This window comes from Hippoglossus stenolepis, chromosome 16, assembly GCF_022539355.2.
Source record: "Hippoglossus stenolepis isolate QCI-W04-F060 chromosome 16, HSTE1.2, whole genome shotgun sequence".
In the NCBI taxonomy this organism is placed as follows: domain Eukaryota; kingdom Metazoa; phylum Chordata; class Actinopteri; order Pleuronectiformes; family Pleuronectidae; genus Hippoglossus; species Hippoglossus stenolepis.
The window spans coordinates 5,110,432-5,136,985 of NC_061498.1; the positions used below are offsets into that span (position 1 = coordinate 5,110,432).

At 44.9% G+C, this 26,554-nt stretch overlaps 1 protein-coding gene across 2 annotated transcripts in view; it reads right to left on the minus strand.

The window, feature by feature from the left end:
- Positions 1-11,606: 11,606 nt before the first annotated feature.
- The window catches only part of cacna1ha (calcium channel, voltage-dependent, T type, alpha 1H subunit a), a 47,674-nt gene continuing 32,726 nt past the window's right edge, over positions 11,607-26,554 (minus strand). Inside the window, exons 23-36 of one of the 2 annotated variants that reach the window (XM_035181115.2) lie at positions 25,999-26,124; positions 25,827-25,916; positions 25,055-25,247; positions 22,651-22,802; positions 22,024-22,133; positions 21,755-21,888; positions 21,379-21,449; positions 20,278-20,356; positions 17,865-17,986; positions 17,090-17,248; positions 16,853-16,993; positions 16,510-16,681; positions 14,976-15,133; positions 11,607-14,870 (exon numbers count right to left, since the gene is read on the minus strand). In XM_035181115.2, coding sequence (XP_035037006.2) covers positions 13,494-14,870; positions 14,976-15,133; positions 16,510-16,681; positions 16,853-16,993; positions 17,090-17,248; positions 17,865-17,986; positions 20,278-20,356; positions 21,379-21,449; positions 21,755-21,888; positions 22,024-22,133; positions 22,651-22,802; positions 25,055-25,247; positions 25,827-25,916; positions 25,999-26,124 — 3,084 coding nt within the window. In that variant the 3' untranslated portion in view covers positions 11,607-13,493. Of the gene's footprint in view, positions 14,871-14,975; positions 15,134-16,509; positions 16,682-16,852; positions 16,994-17,089; positions 17,249-17,864; positions 17,987-20,277; positions 20,357-21,378; positions 21,450-21,754; positions 21,889-22,023; positions 22,134-22,650; positions 22,803-25,033; positions 25,248-25,826; positions 25,917-25,998; positions 26,125-26,554 lie in introns of both variants that reach the window. The other variant, XM_035181114.2, reaches the window with a different exon arrangement.

Consider the following 26,554-nt stretch of genomic DNA (forward strand, 5'->3'; position numbering starts at 1 on the left):
CTGCAAGATGTGCTGGCCCCGCGCGTCGTGGGGGGGGGGGTGGGGGTTTCGAGCTGCCTTCTGTGTGATCACAGCTCCCGGTATCCCGTTATTCCTGTCCCGGGCGAGGAGGGGAGCGCACGAGGGGAGGGAAGAGGCAGGCGAGCGGCCGCCGGACGCACACACGGACGCACATTGACCACCACAGAAGAGGCTCCGGCTGCCTGCAAACCGTGCATGGGACCCGCTGCTCCCCCTCTCTCTCTCTCTCTCTTTCGTCGTGCACGTGTATGTGTGAGACAGTGTATGGATGGAGGTGGGGAGGGGGGAGGTGCTGAATGAGCACGCGTGCGTGTGGCTTCGCGTTTTGTCTATGCCTGCGCGCTCCTGCAGAGGCACGGGCAAACTGGATGGAGACTGTCGGTGCGTCGGTCGGTCTGTCTCCCCCCCTCCTCCTCTCCTCTGCGCTAAAGCTCCTGGAGGAAGTGGCTCAGTCAAACACGCACTCATTCAGCCGGAGTTGAGCTGAAAATCACCAGGCAACATTTTGATTTGTCCCTATGTGGCTTCCTCTCTCTCTCCATCTCTCTCTCTACCTCCATCCATCCCTCCATCCCTCCATCCATTCATTCATGCCTTTTGAGATTTTCATATCAGTCCATCCGGAAAACTGGAGCACAGCAGATATATATACGGCTCCATAAAATATACACCAACTAGTGGTGCAAAAGCAAATACATTATTGATAGGAAATAGCAAATGAAAGTCAATTGCTCTACCTTCACCTGTGTGGGCGCGCGCACACTCTCTCACCCGCACACACACACACACACACACACACACTGATGCGCAACCAGCTGTGAACGTCCATGAGATGTGCACACCTGGATTTGCTGGAGACGCATTCAGTCCGTGTTCCACTGCGCCCCCGCTGGAACTCCGTCTTTGTTAAAATATTAAACTCATCTTCTCCACCCACCCCCCCACGCTGGATCATCTGCAACAGGACATGCTTCACCTGCAGATTTCCACCGGAAAGTTCAGACAAGCATTTGAAGTTGGCCATGCAGGTGGAGGGGCGCGCGGATCCAATAGGGTCCGGCCAGGAAACAGGAAGCACACTTTTAGTTCCTCTGTGACGCTGAACCATGTGACAGGACTGAAGTTTGAAATGAGAAATGAAGTTTTAATTCATGATGGCCAGGCCTTTGTCCCTCTGAGGTCTACTGGTCCTCACAAGATCTGAGTTTTTGCTGAGAAAGGTACTCAAGACTTAACAAACGCACACACACACACACACACACACACACACACACACACACACACACACACACACACACACACCTGCTTATTGTAATGTACAGACTCCAAGCACAAGCTGAGTTTACTGAAGTTCAGGGGTGTTGTGATTGATTTTGGGGGCATTGGGCTAATGGGACCCCCCATGGTAAATTAAATTGTAGAGTTTAAATGAAAAACCTTCGCTGTCGTTGTTTCATGTGGACTAATTTAATTAATCGTTCACAGGGGCCCATCCCAGCTTGCCTTTCCGACATACCCTTTTGCAACGCCCCTGCCAAAGTTAAGCTCTTCTCTCGTTACCCACACACCAGTTTTCACCAGCACCCTCCATGGAGTAAACTGGTTGTTCCTTCCTTTCTCTTTAAGATCACTGAAATTACAGGGAAAGTTAGGATTCTCCATATGGGGTAATACTGAGTTAATCAGCATAGAAGCATGAATTGTACAGTAAGTTCATTAGAAGAAGGAGCTCATGGTCCCACCTATAGATGTTATGGTGGGAGGGGTCTCGAGAAAATGTCAGGCCAAATGCCAGATGCCACTTTCACTCAACCTCCCTGTCAGAGAAGGTCAGGACCTTAACCAGAACACATCTATGTATATACTGTATGTATGTGTTTGTGTCTATCTATCTATCCATCTATCCATCTATCCATTCATCCATCCATCTATCTATCCATCCATCCATCTATCTATCTATCCATCTATCCATCTATCTATCCATCTATCCATCCATCCATCCATCTATCTATCTATCCATCCATCCATCCATTCATCCATCCATCCATCCATCCATCTATCTATCTATCTATCCATCCATCCATCCATTCATCCATCCATCTATCTAGCCATCCATTCATCCATCTATCTATCTATCCATCTTAGATTCAGCGTTAGAGAATCTCCACCACTTCACTAGGGAGCTGTCAAGTGAAATTGCACGTCCCTCTGCTGTTCTCTCTCTCTCTCTCTCTCTCTCTCTCTCTCTCTCTCTCTCTCCGATGAGAAGAGCAACGAGGCGAGAGCATCAGAGAGGCGGGGGTGTTACATGCAGTAATACGGACCTCACAAATGGGTACATAGTCACAGATTCACACCTGACTGAGCAAACGACTACCAAACGACTGGATGGCCTGTGTGTGCACGTGTGTGCTGCGTGCACGTGCGTTGTGCTGCGTGCACGTGTTTGCTGCGTGCACGTGTGTGCTGCGTGCACGTGTGTGTTGTTCGCTGATTCTATTTGCACGTTTGCAACTTAAATCTATTCTTAATGGAGAAGTAAGACACCATCACGCTGACGCACTTGTTTTTCGAGAATAGTTTCAATCCACCACCGACCCTGTTTCTGAACAAGAGAGAACTCCAGTAATCCAACCAGGACAGGCTACATACACCAAAAGATACCAGAGCAAACCTGGAAGTAGCAGAATGCCATTGTGACATTGGAAATGCCACACGGCTCCGTCAGGTCACAGGGAACTCATTATTGAGAATCACAAACACATTACGGTGTCTCCCTGCAGAGATATCAGTGCCAACAGGTCACGTGATCTGAACGTTGAGCAGCAGAGAGCATATGCATTCCATGGGAAGTCGGGGATCATTAGTTTTGTATCTGGCAAATGTTCGATCAAGGACTACAAAGCAGAGGAGATCGTAGCAATAGATTGAACAGTGTTATTAGTAGATGGAAGAATTGAAGCAGCGAGCGACCGTAAAGTCATAAACATCTGAGACTAGAGGACACCCCCCTGCCATTAGGAAAATAATAACAATATTCTCACATGACATTTAATGGTATCCTCTACTATGAAGTATCGACTGGTCTCGGGTCTGCCTGGTCACAGAGTCTACTACTGTATCCTCTCAGTATTGATTTGACACATAAATGGAGATGCAATAGCCTACATTTGACCAGTGACCTGTTTGTCATTTCCAGTTATGGGCGAGCGCGCTGGAGGAGAGACACGATTCAAAGACTCGGAGTCCTTTAAAGGGTCGAACAGAGGTCGGGACGCTGAAGGAACAACAGTCGGAAGATCTGTGGTGCACCCCCCACCACGACCTTCTCTTTCTACAGTGAAATGACTGAACCTCCATTCTGTCATGTTCGTATTGATTTATTTATTTATTCGCTCTTTAAAAAGATTCAAAGGGAACTTTTTCTTTGCCATATAAATGAATTCAGTGTGATTTATCTTATTTAAAGACAATATTAATGGGCTTTGTATCCCCCCCCCCCAGATAACAGCGAGAGTGATAGATAGCAAGTAAGGTGGCAAAGTCATGAGTCTGATTTCCATCTTTTAGCCTAAGGACAGAAGCAGGCGTCTCAGTGTTACAGAGTTAAAGGTTAAATGTGGCGAGAACAGAATATTTTGACGACAGATGCTTTGATAAAACACGTTTATTCCTCAATTTATCTTTTGCATCCATTTGGTTGCTGCGTATCTCGATGAAGGCGACAAAGACACCAGGTCAGGAGGAGCCACCCATAAATTAGCTGGCGTCTGTACCTGACGTGAAGCTGCCTTTCTCGGGACCTGACTGTGTCACACTCCGCTGCAAACTGCTCCCGCTCAAATCAGTGATCACGGCCCACTGAAGCAAGAAGGACAATGTCAGATGGTACCCCAGTGCCTTAATATTGGACACTTTCCAGACAGTTTGGCTGCACCTCCTCTTAAACGGATGTCACCATCAGGAAGAGGGTGGCACGGCACCACCTGATTGGAGCCAAGTGCCTATAACCTAAGTGCATCTGACAAACGCAGCAAGTCCCCCAGGATTACAGAGATAACAGTATCACAAAGTTTGCCCAAATCCAAGTGACGATTAACTGACAATGAACACAGTGTTGGAAAACACCCAGAAGATCTGCAAATGAAAGAAAGAGTACAGTGACCAACTGCAGAAACCCAGCAAGGGACCAAAAAGCTATTTGGGAATTTTATTTATTTCCCTCATTGGAACCTGAAGTTTCAGTTCTGGTTCATTTGGGTCCGTAAAGATTATCCTGTGGTTTCCTCCACCGAGGAGGTTATGTTTTCATTTTAGTTTGTGTGTATTTTAGGATTACTGAAAAACTACTGGACGAATTGACACGAAACTTGGTGGAAGGATGCCGTATGGGTCGGGAAAGAAGCCATCACATTTAGGTTTGTATCGTGAAGACGATAGAAAATGCTACAGGGTTTAAAATAAATGATGTATAGAGGAAGTGGCGATACAAACAAGCCAATCGCTCTCTGTGTTATGTCCTAGTTGTGCCTTTAATGTCCCTGGAACCGGCGTGGTGGATTCTGCAGCTCTGGATGTTGCCTACTCACCAAAAACCCAAGACCTGGTCGACGCTGATTGTTGCTACACAACAAACAAACTCAGGCTACATGAGTTCTACACCCTTGTTTTCTATCCAAAGCCAAACCCCAAGGTTGTGTGCATTTCAGAGTGTGTTACCCGTGAGCCCTCAGTTCTACAACTGGTCCTTGTTGTGTCCTCATGGAACATTCATTTTTATAACCAAGGTTTTTTATGGACAAGCAACAAATATGTGAAGGTTTGTGTAATGAAAACTGTTCCGTTATGACTCCAGAGATGAATGGACACGACCGGACGATGAGAGCAGTGAGTGGGTGGGACTGACGCTGGTTCATTGTGTATGTGTGTGATGGCTCGGGGATACCAGTGGTGGTAGACATGCTGGGCTGCCAAGGGTGTGTGTGTGTGTGTGTGTGTGTGTGTGTGTGTGTGTGTGTGTGTGTGCATGTGACATGCTGTAGGAGGGACAGGAGGGGTGTTATCAGGTCACCAAACAGCTGTCTGGGAGACAGAATGGCCGCGAGGGGTGTCCACATGTGCACACACACACACACACACACAAAGAGAGAGAGAGAGAGGGAGAGAGGGTAACTCAACCACAAACATGTGACTGACAGATGCTACAGTATCTAGCACCCCCAGACCCACACACTCACACACATCACTGCACTGTACATGCAGAGATCAATAATGTCCCCTTATATTTCCTGATCTTTTTATTGACTTCCGGTAGTTTTCCAGATGCAATAATCTGATGACACACACACACACACACACACACACACACACACACACACACACACACGTACAGTTATAATCAATGCCTGTAGGCTACACATGATCAAGAACTTACCACACAAACAAATATAGCACTTGCAGTAGAGTCGTAGAGTAAAGACACATAATTAATTGTATAAAACCTAACTCACGAAGGCAGATTAATAAAACATGCATGTGTCTGTGTACATTAAAGTAACAACAGGGAAGAGCGGGCAAACAACCAGAGGCAGAACTCTGCTCTCGGCAGATGAAACTCCACATTTCAAAATGTTTTATTAACGTCACGACCTCCGGGGATGATAAACAGTCATTTAGAAATGATCTCCTGAAGACGACCGTGAAAATAATCAGGTGCAGCGATTTGGAGCTCATTTAGAATCTCATTGCAAAGTAATTGTTCTCGTTCTTGTTGTGTGTTGTACTCGCTAGGACAAGATGTCAAGTTTTCAGCGTCCACCCACATCTTTTCTCCGAGCATCTCCAGACTAAGCACCTACAAGCCTCATTAGCTTCCAATGAAATAATACAATGAGAATCAGGAATTTGCCTTTTCATGCACACTGAATATACGGAACATGTCGACTTCCTCTGTCATGGAACCATCACAGATAATCCTCTACTGAACTGCACATGTTCAGGCTGCAGGTTGAGCAGGTGTCGTCTGTGGTTTCCGTCCCCCGTGTCGTCGCCGTCCACCGTCCAAGCATCTGTTCGTGGAAAGATGTGAAAATCAGCCGAGCTTCAGGAAATTATCAGTTTGTACTGCAGCCGGCAGCCTGAAGCAAAAAGCCTGGAGAGGCCCGACGAAGTCTTCAAGCAAAGAAATTAGTCACCCCCCCCCCTGTACGTGAGGAAGATGACACTTCACCCTCTGAAAAGCAGCCACAACAGATATGAGTTATCTCCTCAAGTCCCGGAGGGCACAGACACATTCACTGAGTCTCATGCCAAGCCAGGAACCATCAGAGCATCAGGGTCGACTTCTACCTGACCCAACTGAGCGTCAGATCAGAAGCTGACGTGCACTTCAGTTAAGTTTAGCGTCACTGGACACCCTGTGTAAAGTCCGGACTACACCCGGAGCTGCGTCTCCTCCAGCAGACGTCCCTCCGCCAGTGGCTCCACGTGCACACGCTTCCTCTGCAGCCAGTTTTTTTAGCATTTCCCAACAACCTCTGCTCCGATGATCATAAATGATCCAGACAGTGAAAACGCAGCCGACAGATGATAAACTAATAACGGCTGAAATAAAAACAACACAGCACATAACAGTGAAACCAGGACCATGTGACAGAAGACAACCCAGAGGACAGATTATATTCATAGTTGATGTGCAACACTTTCTCATATGTAGGTTTGGATCCGCATAGATTGTAAAAAATAGGCATATTTTCATAATAATGATAATAATGGAAAAATTGCAGTGACCATAACCTTGATTTCCTGAGGGAGCCGTGATGGTTTCTGAGCAGGTAAATGTCCTCAGACTTTTTTTCTGATCACTCTGGGCTGAAGGGAGAGCTCCTGCGACACGGGATCAGCAATTACAACGTCCCAGTGGCACATTATAACTTGTTTTTTTTAATTATATTTGACTCTTGGCTGTCAGTGGTAACTAAATCAGGTTAATTTTGCTGGAAAGAGACTATTCCTGGAGAATCAGGCGTCCCTGTCTCGAGCCTGCGGGGCCTGGTGTGATGGCGTGATGATCGTGGGCCCTGCTTTTAAAGGTGATTCATTGCGTCTCCTCATGTGTGTCCTCATTCAAACCACCAGAGTCTAACAAGCTGCTCGAATGGGAAATTGTTGATGACGCAAGTGTGACAAAGACAATTCAAATGTTTATCTTCAGGTTAGAATAATACTTCTGTCACACTGGAAAGCAAACATTGTTAAACAAGCACTTCATTATGTCTGGAAATCATTCACATCAGGTCCTATATCCAACTATAAAACTCAGTTTCCCAACGTCTAAATGTAACAAGCAGTTTTAACATTTATTACTAAACCTGATGGAGTTTTATTTCCTTTTACCCTCTAAGAGGAAGTTAGAGCAGCTTCATGGTTTAAACCATAGATTCTAAAGATGGACGACATGACTGCTCCTGAAAAGCGAAGCCAAAGCAACTTGATTGCCCCCTGGTGGCCCTCTGCAGTACAGGTCATAAATCCCGCCTCCTACATGTTAACACATGGGACATGACAATCAAAAGCTCATGTATCTGATAAACTTGTTGTTGTTATTTGATGCTATGAAACAGCTCAAAATCAGTTGTTAATCTTTAATGTCTTTGGTTTAAATCCAGACTTTCCCACTGACGCTCGCCTGCTCCTCATCCCAACACAAGCCTGAAACAGCTGCTTCCCACCGAGTCTGAGCAGCTGCTGAAAGAGGAAACTTTTTTGAAGAGTGGGGTGTTTTCTTTTTCTTTTTTTTTTCTGAACTGCCAAATGTGCTTATCCAATTCAAAAGCTGATAGTGGAAGTTTCATGGCACCATAAAGATGGAAAACCTGGCAACCCTGCAACAAGGTGACTGACTTATTTGAAGAGCAGATGAGCGCAGAGACATATGGAGACGGGCGGGAGTCGAGCTGCACTTTTAAACAGGCTTCACAGAGAGTATGAGCCAAAAAAGAGAGATGTTTCTTTAATGGTCACAGGCAGAGTCGGCCTTTGAATGCAGCTTTGACGGGATCATTTCAGCCGTGCACGGATTCAGTCTCTGAACACATCAAACAGCACTGCTGATTCAAATGAACAAAAGGCCCCAGACTGATTTTATTACGAAAGGGTGATGAATTAAAATTGAATTTGCAGCGGTAATACGTCTCAAATGTATATTGGCATTTTAAAGGAGAAGCTGTTAGCAGCCGCTGCTGCTCGAGTCGGGGGAGGAGGGGGAGGAGGCTTTTTATTTTGCTTCCGATCTGTCATCTTGACCTTTCGCTTCTCACAGGAACATATTACAAGTGACGTTGCTTCACTAACAAACACGCACACAAAAAACACACGGGCACACTGGCATGCACATACACACACACACACACACACACACACACACACACAAAGCACTAGAGGCTACTATCATGTCTCATTACAGTGCATATAATGTTCAGTAGCGCCATCTACTGTCGTATCGCCTGAACACGCTACAACAGTTAAATCTCAGGCCTGAGCCAAGACTGTGCTGCAAAACCATCTGGAAAAAAATGTGATTAATTGATAATGGATTGTTCCCTTAATTAATGAATACACTAACTAGGTTGTGATGATAATTGCAGGACAGGTCACACAGTAAAGTCAAATACAGCAAAGCAGGACAAATATGATGCACATAAACAACACATTTGATGTTATTATGTTACATTATGTCACATTTTATTTCTGAAGTACTGAAACTCAATGAACTGGGTTTGCTGTTAAAAACATTAAAAGTATAAAACAGTTCCCACACATTATCTTAGCAACTACTGCCATCTAGTGGTTGAGATAGTCCACTACATCCTCCTTGGTAGAGGCAACAATCCTGTGGTGGAGTAAAAGTACCCAAAACAGGAGTGTATAAAATAAAAAAAGAGGGAAAAAACACTATATGGTGAAGCAATTAAGATCTAATTCACATCTGAAATGTTCCTTCCCGCTGCTTTTTGTAATAAACCACTGGTTTTTATCTTTAATAATGTGGTGCATGTTTATTTTCTTGTCCTTTTATCCACTTTGTACAAATGTTAAAGTACCCGTGTGTTGATGAGTGTTGTTCAGGTAACATGAAAACACCAGAGGGCCCTCGTCCAGAGCAATTGTCTGTTCTAGGCTTCCGTAGAAACATGGCGGTACGACACTGTGGAATAAGATCCCCCATAAATAACAAGTAACTAAAGATGGACAATACATTGAGTGGAGCAGACAGGACAATATTTCCTTCCTGATTGATTTCACACTGTAAAGATGACATGAAGAAACGAAGCAGACGAGACTGTTTCAGGAATAAAAAAAATCTTGTATTTTTTTAATTGACAGGGAAACATCCTTCAGGACAACGGTTGGTCATCACACAATAATCAGCGACGATACAATGTAGAGAGTCCGACTGCGTGTCGAGCCTTTAAACACCTCCCCCTGTCCCCCTCCCTTCTCCCGCCGGGACGGGGACTAACGGAGGGCTTATTATTGCAGACACATTGGTTCTTCTCCAACAAACAGAACACACCTCCTCCCCTCCTTGTAAGGCTTCTTGGGGTAGGGGGGGTGCTTGAGCCAATCACCGTAGGGTTGTAAAAAATAAAATTAAAAAAAAGAAAGAAAGAAAAGAGAAGGCTTCTGATTCATCAAAATCAAGTTGTGTCACAGTTTGAACATCTGGATCTGCTGCTGTGGTGACACGTGTGGTGTCGGCTGCAGTCCGAGGCCGGACCAGCGAGAAAATACAACTTATTACTAAACCTGATCTGTCTGTTACAGAGCGTCAGGGTCAAGGCTACTCCTACGGAAAATATACATCAGTTAATTAGTTTCACCATCACCAGAGTTCTACCATGTGTGTGTGAAGAAAAGGTTCACCTCAACGTTTAAATAACACTGGTTCCAAGCAAAATAGAACCAGTTTGGTTTCCATGTCTGTCTAGAAAACTGTATAAAGAGGAGCTCGGTCCTCATACAGCAAATAACCACCCAGTATTGCATTGGACAATAAAGAAGAGGGTCATTTAATCAGTATTTTCACAGATACCAATTAGTCAGAGCCCAGTGCAATTAGGTAGTCAATCTACAAATGGAAACATCTGAAAATGCAAATATCAAAATCTCTAAAACATCCAGATGATTCTTTTCCCAAAAGTTTTTTTTTTTCATATCTTAAATCGGAAACATGCAACAGTCAAAACTGTTTCCTCAAAAAACAGGATTTAAATACTGAGATCCAGAGATCTGTAAATCGTAAGAACAAATATGCAGTCACCCTACCAAACTGTATTGATTATTATGGCAATCTGCTGGAGATCGGTGTCGTCTGCGCAAATAAGAACGAGACAGACTGCACTCAAAAACCTCCCGTCGCTGACAGTCTGTGCAGGAAGAGGACATGAAACAGGACATGTTGCACGATGACAGTGTTCAAGCACATACTGTATTTAAAAAACATGATTCTAGAACCAGGGAGAATGAGCAACTGTGCCACGTTCAGGAGGGAGAACAACATCTCACAATCCAACATCAGACGTGACGCTGTCAATTTGTGATTTCACTGTCCGAGAGCTTTTAAATCTGTCTGTGCGAGACGCCGACATTTGTCTAACTCTATCTGCGATTGTAACCCTCGACCTGAACTTATAGCTGCAGCGCCGCACTGCTGAATGTTGTCCAACCAATCGGGTCAAAGGTGCGGACGTGTTGCAAAATGAACCGAAAATACAGTAGTTTCCTTCTTTTCTCTTGCTTTTCTCCTCATGTTTTAACGCAACAGTAACATGCATACCGCTGGAGAGATGTGAAGCTAATGAACAAGAATCTGATGATAATAATATATTAAATTTGGAGCTTATTATTAGACCTTAAGGCCAGTTTAGTTGGATTTAAGAGGAAAAAGTGTATATGCTTTGAATGTGGTCGGTTTGGTTGGTAAAATCTATAAAGATGCATCATTTTCAATTTGCACAAATGTGAGAAAAAAACAAAACAACCAGAGCCTGAGGTGATTATGTCACAGCATCAAAGCACTTTGGTTTCACTCAGATCACCGAGGACTTGTGCACGTTACATGCTGATCAGACAGTAAAACAACAGAACCAAACACGAAGACGTCGACCCAGCCAGCTGCTTTTGAAAGTCAGGGATCGGAACCAGCAGCTCACACGCATGCTGCTCGTGTGCCAGTGCCAAACCAGATTGTGCACGAAAACAGAAAGACATATTGTGCTGTGGCTGAACACCAGTATGGCTTCATAGGTGAACATTCAGCCACTGGAAGGAAAATGCTCGCCATACTTTGTCACTCACACCTGCAGGGGGTGCATGATTTCATCTGTGGGTTCATTTAGCATGACTCTTATGGATTTAAAGGTTCGGTGTGTAGGATTGAGTGACATCTAGTGGTGAAGTTGCATGTTGCAGCTGAATACCCCTCACCTCACCCTCCCCTTCCAAACATGAAAGAGAACCTGTAGCCTCCTTAGAGAGAACCTGCTCCAGATGTAAATATAAAGTATTTAAATATAAAGGCTCATTCTAGGCTGAAGAAAACAACAATTTGTACATTTTAGATGAAACACACTAGTGAAAACATCACTAGGATTATTTAATATTTAATTTTTGCCCTTTCACCTGAATCTTTCACACTGAACCTTTAAACAAACGTTAAGTCTTGACTGTATTGTTGTGTTTCATAGTCAGGGTGGATTAAATAAAACAGTGATGAATGTGTTATCGAGTCCTCAGCAGGGATGCATGTCACTCTTCAGATTACAATGACAACCGTCGGCAGGTGGGGGCGTGAGCTTCCACCGCTACCACCACACCCAGGGGGCAGGTAACCTATAGTAGCATGAACACTAGAGATAGACACACTCTTAATCATCATATAAAACGGGTTTATATCATATATAGAAGTTCTACAGTATGTACGAACACGAGTGTGGCTGTTTTATATAGCGTCGAGGTCACTATATTTACCACAGGTATATATTATTATTGCACTCTGGCTACACATACTTAGTAAGTTTGGTTGTCTTTAGATGCACAGAAACACTTAAGTGGTGTCGGAGCTGATTCAGCTTGAGAACAGTTGAAGAGGAGATGCTCCGTGATGCCGCGTCATGAGAATAACACTGGATTTCCTTCACGTGTATTCATCCGGTCCAATAGAAAACAAAAGTGCGGTCACTTCCTAATGTTAATTTGGAGATTTGAATCTGTGGAGGGACAAATTGTACTCGCTGCAGAGTCAAGGTGGGGGGAACGTCTTGGAATCGATTTGGAACGCATCACTGAGCCCACATCTTTACACTGTTATTTAGACACCGGATACATAGAGATCTGAGACGACGCTACAGAAACACATCACACCCCCTGTTCTCTCTCTCTCTTTTTCTCTTTTTCAAAATAGAAAAATAAAAATCCCACTCCTCCGCCGCAGCCCGTCTGCCGAGAGGAGGGTTGATCCCCTCGCACTGCTCTGCTCCCCGCTTTGAAAAGAAACATACATTCACAAGAGGACAACAGAGGGAAAACAAGCAACTTGAAATTCAAATTTTGTGTGCAAAAACATCTTAGATTTCTATAAAAATATGTGCATATGGATAGAGCTATTTTTAATCTCACCAAATACAGTATTTTCCTTTATTTACACTGCACAGATACACATACACTACAGCTCTGCCCTGCTCCCCCTCCTCTGTCGTTGCAGGCGTAAGAATAACATGGCCGACTTCCATGACAACAGATCTGACAGTAAAACGCACACTCGCTCACTCACTCAAATACACACACACACACACACACACACACACACACACACACGCGCACACACACACACACTTCTGCTCTGATCAATGTGATCGAGGAGCAGAGGAGGGGCAAGTAGAACTTCTGTAGAAAACCTGAAGTTGCATATCCCACAATTCCCCCCATGCTCGCATTTCACAAACCCGCTTCCCGTAAAAGGTCAGAGGTTATCAGCCAGACGCTGCTTCCTGATTGGCTTGCATGGGAAGGGACAGTGTGTCACAAAAAAAGAAACTTTGGCTACGGAGTTAGGTGGCTTTAGTCCTGGTGTGTTTTTAGTATTAGTCCGAACACACCACGTACAGTGGGTACTGTTACACTGGTTCAGCCTCGGTGGAGCTGCTGTCCTTCGCGCTGGGTTCAGGATAATAGATCCATTGTATATCATCCAAGGAAAGGACTGTTCCAGCATCTCTCTGGAAAGAGAAATCAATGTCTTTTCAGTATTCAGCAAAATGAAAACAAAAAAAATATCCCTCTCCCAGGATATCTTCTTCCTCTCATTCTCCCCGTAGCATCCAATCTCTGCTGAGGTCGGCCGAGGCCGCACTAATCCAGCTCCAGAGATTTTGGGACCAAAGAAACGACTTCCTGAAGGCAACGCTCGACGTTCACTGGGCGGTCCTCCGGTTCTTTGCACTGAATCCCGCAGCACTTCCCAGTCTGTTGTCGAAAGGGGAGGAGCAGGTGGCCGTGTCAGCGTCTGACAGGCCGGGTGATAGGCCGCTCATGTATCTGGACTGTGGCTGGTCGAAGGTGAACTGGGGGAGGGGGATGCAGTCCCCCGTGAGGGACGAGTGCCTCGCCGCGGGGGAGTGGGAGCGTGACTGTGAGAAGGTGTTTGGACCGAGAGGTGCATGAGGCTGGATGAAGATGTTTGGACTGATGGGGATGTGTGGGTGTGTGGGTGTGGACGGGTGCGGGGGGGTGTATGACTGAGTGTGTGTCGGAGTAGACCCCCGCGAGAGTGTCAGTGTGTGAGTCGGTGAGTGTGCTTGCAGAGGTTTGTGGATGGGTGTGAGCGCCGTGTGCATCGGGGAGGGCGTCTGTGAGTGTGGCGTCAAATCATAGGAGGGTGTCCTGCGCCTCAGCATCATGCTGCAGTCAGCAAGTTTTGGGGGTGAGGAGGTTTGGGGGGGTTCCTTCTCTGAGGGCGGGTGGATGGATATGCAGGGAGGACTCATCTTCTTCTTTCTGTGGCCCCCCCCGACTGACTGCACCCGGACAGGGAATGCCTGGCCACCCTTCTCCGACCGGTGGGCCTCTTGTGCGAAGGGTTGTTCATCGTCGGGGATGACGGCCTGTGGGAGGCAGACTTCGATGGAATGGCGGCGGTGGTCGTCAGGGTAACCAACGGCGAGTGATGAGGGCTTGTCCAGGAAGGCCTGGTTGTCGATGCTTGAGCCCTTCCTGAAGTCACTGTCCTCCAATCCCGCCTGAAGCAGACTGAGCGTGCTCTTTGAGGAGGAGGGCGGTAGCGGGGGAGGAAGCGGCGAGGAGTCGAGAGAGTGTGGAGAAGTGTAAGGGGAGAGGGAGTGGCTTCGGCCGACCTTCCCTTTGCTCTCCTCATCCCTCCCCCTGCGGCTGGTGATGTGATACACCTCCTCGTCGGCCGGGTCGCAGAGGGAGGCGGCGGAGGGTGGTCTGGGTCTCCGGAGGCTTGCGGGGCGCAGCGGGAGACGCGGAGAGCGAGGCGGGGGGAGGAGAAGTGCGGGAGAAGATGGCGGAGGAGGGAGGGAAGAGGGGCAAGACAGGTGAGGAGGCAGAGGTGAGGGAGACGCAGGAGGAAGCGGGTAGGCAGAGGCCAAGCTGGGTGGGAGGGGGAGGGCTGAGGGAGAGGAGGGAGGAGGAGGAGGAGGAGGGTGGGGAGATGGGGAGGAGGCATGAGGAGAGAGGGGAGAAGGGGACGAGGGAGGACGATGGACGGGGTTCGGCCTCTCCTGTTGTTCGCAACCCTGCGTCTCCACCGAATCCACTTTAACTGCCACCTGCAACATGAACAACAAAAACACACATCATGACAATATGATCGAGCTAAATTGTTGTGTGTGTGTGAGTCTTTCAGAGTTTGCATGTGTGTACGCAGCTCTCACCTGTTTGCGCAGGGCACGGGGAGACAGGCTCGGTGTGGGCGGGGTGATGCGGGGCAGGGTGAGGGCGGGAGGCGACCGGGGGTGAACGGGGGAAACGTCCGGAACCTGCAGCAGAGCGCCACTCTCACATGGCTGCGACTGAACCGACGTCACTGAGCCTGAAGATTCAAATGGGAAAGAGTTTGAATCACGGTTTGACACAATATATATTTATACACTCTTTGACGGCAAACACGTGCATTCGTGCGGAAAACACATGCATATACGGGCACATACACACATAGTGACAAATTCTTATTACTTCGGTATAATCTAAAGTCATTAAATTCCAGAAGTCATTATAAAAACACTTCTAAGACTTTATTTTGACAGCAAATTCAGATTTCAGCAACAACTCTCTTAAAAATACATGTAAAGGTTTAATTTCAATTCATTTTTGCTCTTTAATTAGAAATCTGCCATCAAAATAAAGTGTTTACTGCAGAGACATCATTAGCACCCATTTGCTCATTAAAAAAAGAAAAGAAGGGAAGAGTACAGAAGAGTATCGCAGTTCTCAGCATGTTAATCAGATCCTGGTTACGTTAACAGTCCCACGTGACTGACTTTAGATTCTTTAGGCTTTAGACTGAGCTAAATCTGTGTCGACTGTTGTGTAACCAGGGTCTCAGACATTCTGCACACACAGGTCAGCTCCACCTGTGAGTTCAGATTCAATAAAAGTAAAAACTGTGCAGCGAAGTCAGAGTTAGATCTCGGATGAGTTCACTTTTCTTTTAGTCCAAGCTGAAAAGCCACTTTGTTACACGTCTTTCGTTTTGAATCTTAAAACACGAACATTAATCAGAGCAACACGGCTGTCTGGATCTGATTTTATTCACAAATACAAAGGTGTTTTCTTCTTTGTGACTTTGCAGCTTGGTCCTGAAGTTAAGCATCATTCTAGCTGAGTATTCATTCACGGAGCAGATGAGCCTGTGAGACGGTTGCAGAGATTCACGTGGATCGGCTCATCCGCTGCAGCGAAGTACCTTGGGACAGAGCTGTGTCTGTCCAGAGCCTGGCCTCAACATGCCATTAGAACCTGACTGCAGATACAGTGAAACAGTGCTCGTCAGCGCTAAGGAGTCTCGGCTACAGTTTGTTCTGCTCCTACTGTGACTGCTCACACACACACACACAAGCTCAGACTGGAGGATGAAATAATAATGTGATGGGACACAACTGGGAGTTCTGCTTCTAGGTGATTGTAAATCATGTGTGTGTAGTCATGAACAACCACAAGAGGGAGACATGGGTGAGGTTGGAGCACATTGTGTGTTTTCTTTTTAAATTATAACACAATTTGCAGGCGTATTCTGCCTCATGTGACGAAAGCAAATATTATCACAAACTTCAGCTCCTTCCTTTAAATCAAATCAAGTATGGTGCTGTAAACATATTTGCTTCATTGAACAGTTTTTAGTCTGTGTGTAGAATTATGTCATTGGCTGTTTAACACAAAGCTGAGACAGCACAAGAAGTAATGAGGCACCTGAATGCTGGTGGTGCTGGGGACTGAGATCGACCTCCTCCAAAGCATAGGGGGCGCTGGCGGGCCGCACGGGTCGGAACATGTAGCTGTCGTTAGGCAGGGAGTGCATCCTGGATACGGACATCTTCCTTGACGACAGCAGGTCTGGGTCTTCACACTGGACTTCTTCCTCCTGCAGGGGGAGACAGAGACCACACAGTGAGTTACACTGCAACACTGATCGAGGACAAATCAGAAACATGCACCTTGAGTTATCAAAACTACTTTCTCCCCATATCACCCTAATTTACGTTTTCTGTGCAGTTCCCTGACTGACCAATGAGGAAGGTGATGTCCCTCCTACCTGTTCAGGGGACTGTGGACACGGCCCAACGTAGGCTCCTTCCACCGAGCTGCCGTGGGAGGTTGTGCTTTGTTTGCGTTGCCTCTCCATCGCCATTTCCAGGGCGATCTCTGCATCCATCTCCGCATCCTCTTTAGCCTCCTGCAAAATTCACACGCATGTTCACTTAACGACTGCGTCTTACCGCAATTGTTAATGTGCATCTCAGGTGCACACGGTATTTTTTTTAAACTGTACCTTGTTGCTTTCCTCGAGATGCTTCATCAAAACAGCCACCACCACGTTGACCAGGACGAACTGGGCCATGAGCACGAAGGTGACGAAGTAAATGGGAGAGACCAAGGGCAGGTAGGGGAGACAGTGGACGTCATCTTTATGACATTCCCTTAGTGTATCCTGAAGAGGGACAGAGAATCAGGGACGAAGAGGGACAGAGAATCAGAAAGAGAGACGGACAGAAGGGCGAGCAGCTGATAGACTGATGACTTAAGTGGACAATTAGACATTTGGAAGAATTTAAATAGAACCAAGGACAGTGGAAGCAATATCTCCGGTGTGTCATCTGTGTGGTGACACCCGTATATCAACTACATTAAACTTCAGACCATCAGGACATAGGGACTTATAGTTTCTGTCTCTTTAACAGTGACCTCAGTCTGTATCAGGTTAGCTACAGTAAATTTAAACAGAAATTCTGACAGAAATCAACTCCTGCTCATTTGTACAAACTTTTTTTTTGCTCAACACAAATGTTCCCAAAAGTACATTGAGTTATGTCCTTGTTTTTTTTGTCACAAGGCCATTTTATATTTATGTATATTTGAGTAAGTTATGTATTTTATATCTCATATCAAGTTCTAATAACACAGAAATGAAAGTGTTGACATTGATCGACTCTAAGCTAATTTATTCTTCTATAATTGGTTTTGGAGGTCATTGCTCTCTCTGTGGCAGTGAGATAATCTAGTAATCATTTCAGAGTGTGTTTGTCTGTGTGTGTGTTTGTTCATACTTTCATAATCCCATTCCAGTTGTCTCCAGTGGACACACGGAACAGTGTGAGGAAGGCCATCCCGAAATTTTCAAAAGTTGCGTGACGACTCAGGCCCTCGCACGGGTTATCTTCGGTGCATTCTGATCAAAACACAAACACAGACGTACGTTACTTTCGCTGCATAGAGGACAAAACAACAACAACAACAACAACAACAACAACAACAGAGTCAGTGTGTACTGAAACACACGAGCAGCTGGACAGTGTGTCCATGTGGACATGACACAGAGAGCAGAGCAGACAGCTGTCTTCAGGGTCAATTTGACGGAGAGTCCTCATGGAGCCTCAAGACGACGTCTTCTTTTGTAAGAGGAAGCAAAAGACGAGGAATTGGAGCAATACGTCCGCACCTTGTATCTTATTCTAAGTACCGTTCACCGGGAGAAAGACGAGAGGATTTAACATGTCAGAGGAAATAAAACGAGAAGGATTGCAAATGGATTTAGATTTTAAACATTACAAATGAATGAATGTACATTTTTTCACCCAAGCCTGAAATATATATTGTCACAAAGACATTTTTTAATTGTGTAAAAAGAACACAGAGAAAAGGAGGGGACAGATCCTTTAAAAGTTACTACGTGGTATAAAATAAAACCAGTGTGAGGAAGTATTTGATTGTAAAACTAAAACTTTACGTGTGTGATTAAGTATTTGATTGCAAAACTATAAAATGTATGTGTAATCAGCAGTCCCCTGGTCCAGCAGCTACAGGACGTGGTGCAAGGGGGGAAATGGCGTCTGGACATTGAACAGTGAACAGTGACTTGATTTATATTCAGATTCAAAGTGAAACTTTTTCTTTCCCATCTCCTCTGCTTATGACCTTCTCTTATCTGCTCGGCCTTCTGCAGACATCAGAGGCAAAGAGCTAAGACTCCCAGAGTGTCGACAGACAGCTTCACTCATGTCTTAGGTTTCCCAAAGGACTCTCAGATGTCACACCGTCTTCGTCTGAGGACACAATAATGTCACGAGCCAATTAAACCCGTGATCGGTGGTGCTGTGGGTAGTAGAAGGACATAATTTTTTTATTCAAAACACCAGTGTGTAAAGTCACACTAGCTCCCACCAAGAACTTATACGATTTCAGGTATTTTGACTTTACAGCTGCTTTCTCTCGTATTCTTTCTGTCATCTTACAAATAACCCCAGACATCATCCCTCTGCTGGAACGAGTGAAGTTTCTTTCTTGGGAAAGAAACAACATAAAATGCATCACAGAGACATGTTTTAAATGTTATTTAATGTAAAATTTTAAAGGTGATCATCACTGTGAGCTCCCAGAAACCTTAAAAAGTCTATACTAAGGTAAGGAGCACGGAAGAAAGCTCCTTTCATACATGCACGGAACTCCGGACATTTTAGGTTCCCCTCTAGCCTCCTAGTAAAATGTCCAGGAAATGTCGGAAAGAGCCCCTATGAGAATACAGGAGGTAAGTTTGTGGATTCACAGGAAGCGAGTGGATGAGTCGATGATGTTTCTACCACAGGACGGACATAAAACTGGAAGAATACACAAACAACGTTCACGTAGAAGACGCCGACGAAGATGTCAGCTTGGAAAGACAACAAGATTCTTTTGGAGATACGGAGCGACCCCAGTGTCAACACACTGTATCCTCTACCCAGGCTCCACAGATTTTCCTGGGGCAGCAATTGATTTAAGTCCTGGACGTGACTGTGAATGTAAAGTAACGTTTTCTGGTCTTTCAACAAGCTGTTCTATAATAATCTCCCCCAAACGTCTCCGCAGGGATCAATAAAGTGCATGTTATCTTATTTTAAGCCTGGAGCCAAGTACAGTTCACTTCCTCGGCTTTGTGAGTCTTAAACCAGCATTTAAAGTGACGAGAGGGAGCACGGCACATCAGACAGCTTTGACAAAAGCTAAATAAAATCATAGCACAAAATGGGACTGGGATTTGTTTTTCATGAAGCTGGAGGCCAGACATCCCAGAGCCAAATCATTCTGGAAACTTCTTCAGATGCATTTCTGTTAATGCTGCTCCCCGACACATTGTCGCGCTCTCAGAGAAAATGAGTTCGATAGAGCGGGCCCATCTCCAGGAAGAGATATGTAAATGAATATGATCTTCTCTTGTTCGAATGAGGCCTTTAATTTGAGCATGGTAGAGAGAGAGAGAGAGAGAGAGAGGAGAGAGAGAGAGAGAGAGAGAGAGGGGAACGTTGCTGTAAGTCGTGACTGTGGTGGTAATGACTGGATTCAAAATGTGTGTGTGTGTGTGTGTGTGTGTGTGTGTGTGTGTGTGTGTGTGTGTGTGTGTGTGTGTGTGTGTGTGTGTGTGTGTGTGTGTGTGTGTGTGTGTGTGTGCGTGTGTGTGCGTGTGTGTGTTTGTGTGAGACTGACTCAGTCTGCCAAAGAGCTCCACTCCCAGCGCAGCGTAGATGAAGAAGAGCAGCATGAAGAGGAGGCCGAGGTTTCCCACCTGGAAGCAAAATGCACGTCAGATCCCCGAACACAACAAACACTGCAGAGTAAACACAGCACGTTTAAAGCTGCAGGGAAAAGAAGAAGTTTTATTTTTATTGCTTTTATCATCATTTGACACAAATGGAACCATGCATCAAAAGTGGAGAAAACACGTCTGTTTATTGATCCCAGCTTTGTACTCCGGACAACTAAATAAAATAAAAAAATAAAACAGTCACCAAGAGGCATTCTGGGTAAACCCTGTGAACTCTATGCACCTCCTGTAACAACCTCTGCATCAGAGCATCATAAAATGCCCATTGTGTTTCCTTTCACCCAGTTCTTTGAAATATGTGCTTGTGCTCTCTGTGCACTTGACATTTAATAAATAGCAGAACAATGGGGCCTGTCACTGCTTGTGCACTAAAATCTTTGGTGCAGCTGCTCTGTTCTGCAGGAGAGGCCGAGACCTACGACACTGCAACAACATCCTTACTTTAAGCTGCATTTCTTGTATGAAAAGTGCAAATAAAGTTTATTATTATTATATTATTATATTATCCATGGATGCACAAAAAGGAATGTGTGGACTGGACAGAAAGAACATTGAGAAACATCAGGGGAATCGGCTGCACAGTAAAAACTGCGGCTTTAAAGAGAAGAAACTGCTCAATAATGGATCCAGATTCCTTCTGAACTTTCGTGATTGCCACAAATTGTGTTCAATGTGATGTGTCTGGCATTTGTTACTGTATCATGCATTTTGAATGAAACATCTAATGGAGCAGTCCACAGTTCAGCTCAGGAAAGGTAAGGAGAGAAGTGTACAAAAGACATTTTAGGGTCAGGGTAGAAATTTGGAAATGTGGACGAATATGCCTCGTGTTAAATATTCATAAACAGGCATGAATATTTCAGAGGGTTGTCTAGTCCAAAGAGAAACCTTCACACTGATCCTGCATTCACACACACAGACACACAACAAAAATAAAAAACCAACATATGAACAAAAAGAGACCCCTCAGATTTGGGGTTTACCTGTGGCAGCGCTTGCATGACCGTGTCCAGCAGAGCTCTCATCCCTTTGGCCATCTTCAGAAGTTTCAGCACTGCAGACACACAGGGGACGTTTTTTAACAGCGAGTTTCAGTCGGACCATTTCGCAGAATTTACAGTGGCACAGCACAATGCAACTGCAGCTCTGCACCCCCACCAGGGATTTGTGTTTATTTCTATAAGCCAGGAGGCACCGGTGAACTTTTAATGCTGAACTTACAATAAAAAACAGTGCATCACAAAATCTACATTCATGGTGTTTGTTGCGATAACTGACAACGTACCGGGTGTGTTGTCATTGTGTACATGATAAACGTGTGTGTGTGTGTGTGTGTGTGTGTGTGTGTGTGTGGTCTACCTCTTGCTATCCTGAGCACTCTCATGATTCTGATGATAGTCGGGTTTATGGGCAGCGCTGCGTTCATTTTCAGCTCCTCCAGGGTGATGCCCACGATGGACAACGCCACGATAGCTATATCCAGCTGATTCCACCTGAACAAACGCACAAACATAAAAAAAAAACAGTACGTGACTGTGATCGAGCTAAAAAGACATAAATGAGTATTTCTATTTTACACAACATCATATTATACAATTTGGACACAACAGCATCTGCGTGTGTTTTACCTGTCTTTGAAGAACCGGTGAATCCCAAATGCCAGAAGTTTGAGCAGGGCCTCGATGACGAAGATGAAGGTGAACACATAGTTGCAGTACTTCAGGACCTCCTCCAAATACTGAACACATAAACATAACCAGACACACACACACACACACACACACACACACACACACACACACACACACACACACACACACACACACACACACACACGTTCATTTCATAAACACCCCACAAGAAAACTTTGTTGTAACTTCTTTTTAGAAATGAAATACGAGTTCTAAATGAAAGTTATTAATCGTGTTTACTTTTGGAGGATTCTTTTTTCGCTGCTAAACTTCAAATAGAGTAAACTTAATTGAGACTACAGAAGAGTGACAGAAACAATAAACAGTGTTCAAAATGACTAATTATGATTGTGGAACTAATGCTTAAATCCATCATTGTCACTAAAAGGAAAAAAACAGGGAGAATCTATGAGGCAGGATCATAAATCAGTGTTTCACCTGATGCTGTCAGCTTCAGTCAGAGGTTTTACTGTGGAGTTGCTTCATCTAATAAATGAGCATTTTCTTAAAGCTGTATGCTATAATCACATTATTTCGAATCTGGAGCTGCAAACAACACGTTACCTTCGGTTGATTGTAGTGCTCGATGCTCATGGTAAAGACGTTGATGCAGATGATGAAGGTGATGAAGAGGTCCAGGTAGTGGCTGGTGCACAGTGTGTGGATGGACAGACGCACCGGAGAGTAGTCTGCGTAGTAAGGCCTCTGCTTGGCCTCTGGAGCACACAAACACAAGGAGGGACAGACAGGCAGCAAACAGTTAAAACGCACAGAGAGAACCAGAGCGTCGCTGTGAGGAGCCGCGACCTGAATTTTAAATATTACATGTATCCAGTGGTGTGCACAAAGACATGAGGGGCAGGGAGGAGGGCGACCTCTGCTGACTTTATGCTCAGATTAACAACTGCTTGTTTTGCCTCCATTGAACCAGGATATTAATTATGTGTCTTTGGAGAACTGAGACACAAGATTTGGCTTCAAGTCACATCAGAAGTACAGACTTTGAAGCTCCAAGTACAAGGGCACTGACCTTAATGTTAAAAACAGACCTAACTCTAACCCCCCCCCCCTTGGTACGCCTTGTTGTTGCCCCGTCTCTTAGGCATTCTGTGCACACCACTGCCTGTGTGGCATGTTCAAGGAGCAGAGGACATGAGAGTCACAGGTAAGGCTGTAAAATATAAAGCCAAGAAACCCAATGGTTTAGTGCACAGTGAAGCAAATAGCTTGATAACTGCATGTTTTAGATACCAGGCTTAACTGAGATTAACTAACATTTGCAGGTTTAATTGATTCTTTCTTCTTCCGGTGATTCCTGCTCTAACGCTGCACAAGACTTAAAGTTAACACAAGTTAATATCAGATCATTATTCTGGCTCCAATTAAAATGTCAACAAAATGTCAGAATCCTCAGATTTTTACAGGATCTCTCATCATGTCGTTCTTGTCCAGCAGAGACCTTCTACCATTAAAACATGTTTATACTTTTCACTGCCCTTCAATATTAAACAGACTTTAATTGTAGGTGCAATCACAAGGAAAACACCTCAAACATGTTAAACGATGCTTTAACATGTGTGACTGTGTTTTTTTATGTCTTGTTATGTTTTGACTGTGTCCTCACATGTCCATGAGGATGGTATTGGGTGTTTTTTTAGGTGAATACGTGCACGTCTATGTCACCCTCCCATGTGATCACCATATCTCCTGCATGCTGACATGCCCCTCATGGAACATCCACGGCTGAGAGCGGCTGCACGGTGAATGTTCAACAACACGTTCTTTTCCACAAAAAGGATGTAAATTAAGGAATTGAATGTTTCTTTATATGTAATTTAAATTCCACTTTGCTCCACAGCTAAATTAATTTTTCCGTCTGTGATGTTGAACAAACACCGGAGCCACTCTCCTCTCCTACAGCACCACTACAGGAAGTTAAACCCCACAGAAAAATCTCAATAGTCTAAAACTTTTTCATGATTATTAGGTGAGTTTGATTAAATGGCCAATCGCTGAAGTTTTAATTATTAGATCACATTACATTTCTGTGGTTTCTGTAGTTTTAGACCAGTGAGACGTGTGACTAACATGAGAAGATGAAAAGAGCGTCTTCCTGCTCACACCATTTAGTCTATTTCTGTAATTCAGGTGTAGATGGATAGAATTTAGTGTTGGGGCCAAACTGTGCTGCTCTTCTATACTCAGGGCTGCCAATTAATAAGTTTGCCATATTACCACAATATAGTCTTAATAAAATACTGTGAGCATTTCTTTTACAATGGGTGGTGGGTTTCCAATGTCAGCATGTGCTTGTATCGTCAACAAGCTGTATCCGACCAACTTAACATCCTCCAACAGCTTATTATCCCAGATGTTTCGCAGATACAGCAGCAGAAGCGTCTGCTATGTTTCTGAGTCTGCCAGTCAAAGCGTATTAACAGGAATCGTCCCACTTCTATCTTGTGGGACAGATAGAAGTTGCACATGCACTCGTGGGGAGGGAAGGGGAATCGGAAAAATGTTGCGAGCCAAATTCCCGGAGGAGAGGAGCAAAAAATTTAAATGGTAATGAATAATATAACCAAAAATAGAATTCTTTCATTTAAGAAAAAAACTTTACACTGGTGGCAGCTCTACTGTTTGGTAGAGTGAGCATGTCGTTTTTTTAAGTCAGGTTAATATAAATGTTTAGAGGTTGCTTAGAGTGGCCCGGTATCCTGAGTTGTCCATGCAGTGTTGGGGGAGGGTGAGGGGAGGGGCCTCAGGCATGCAGTCACATGCATCAGACTGGCGTAGCCCACGCACTCTGTCAGCGACCTGTCGCTGCTTGCGTGAGCCAGTCAGTCTCTCAACCAGATAGATCTCCTTGCTCTCTCTCTGTTCATTCTCGTTCTCTTTTGGGTCAGGCTCTGAAAGCAGGCAGTGCTCAGAAAAATAGACTACCGACCAGCTCCTCCATTCTCCTTACTCCTGCGCTTTTTCTCTATCATTTTGAGCCTCTTCTCCTCCCGCAGGCGGGTCTCCTCCTCCTCCTGGTCCTGCCGGCACTTGTGGAAGTTCTCCACCACGACGCCGACGAACATGTTGAGGACGAAGAAGCTGACGATGAGCAGGAAGGAGATGAAGTAGAGCAGCATCCAGGGGTTGTGGTTTCTCACAGGCTGAGGAAGAGGAAGAGGAAGAAGAAGAGGAAAAGAGGGGAGGAGTGGAGAGAAAATTCTGTTTTTTGATATCACTATTAAATGTTTAGTAAAGACACAAAGAGGGAAATGTGAATTCTGTACAAGTCCCCTCCTGTTAAAAGCTTTTAGAAAGAGTTTAAAATCATCATGTCGCTGTCTGTGCAGCAGTTCAACGCATCAAGATTTATTTAATTATTTTCATTCTTTGGGTTCTCGTCACTCAGTTAACGTTCCTGCAAACATGAAACACATTTCAGGCAATTACACCAGAGACAGTCGTGGATCTGAGGACATCAATTGAAGCTTTGAAGTGTGTGCTATAAATTCCTCTTTGGAGCCTCGCTTTAATTTGGTATTATTACAGCACAGCAATTTAATTCGCCTTTAGTCTATTAATTTAATTGTTCACTCCCACTCGGTCTCTTTTTCACGCTGTACTTTGAAGTGGATTTGCGTTAATGCTAATACTCTGGGTTAGGGATATTTATTATAGTTATATATTCACAGATATTTGGCTGTTTTCACAAAACATGCAGAGCAACTTCCTCACATCATTACCTGTTGGTCCACTCCCACCGCATCCAGCCCGTCATACATGATGTTGACCCAGCCATCCTTACACGACAGAACGAACAACGACATCAGGGCCTGGAGAGGAAAGAGAGGAACATTTATTCCAGTTGGCCAATCAAAAATGTTGGCGTGAGTGGGTGAGTGTGTGTATCTCTACCTGGATCAGGTTGTCAAAGTTGTATTTCCTTCGTATCCAGCGTAAATTCGGCGGCACACAGTCCGACTTGTTGGTGACGTTCTTTGTGTCCAGACCTTCACAGATGTAGAACTTCCCCTTGAACAGCTTGACAGAAGAGAGAGAGAGAGAGTGAGAGAGTGAGAGAGGTCTGCTCGGCTGCCGTTTACACATTATCTCACCAGCGCTCGCGGCTTTTTAAACATCCCACTATTAATGTCAGGAAATAAAAGAACGTTTCACAGAGCTCGTTCTTCTCTGTGGGTTTTTTCCCGAGTGCTCAGCTGAAACGCTGCCCTGGGGGTCATGTTGTCCTTTTGCACACTTAACCCAACTGTCATTCTTTCACAACTCGCACTCTTAAGGGACAAAGAATCACTCTCCATTGGATATTCGGGACACTTCCAACCCTGCCTCAAGCCACTTTCACATATGGGGCTGATCAACAGGACTGACATTCAAGGCTGCTGGACACTAGAGGATAATCAGGGCGATTTTAGACCTTGCTGCTTTCCGAAAATCACAGCAGGGTTTCCGA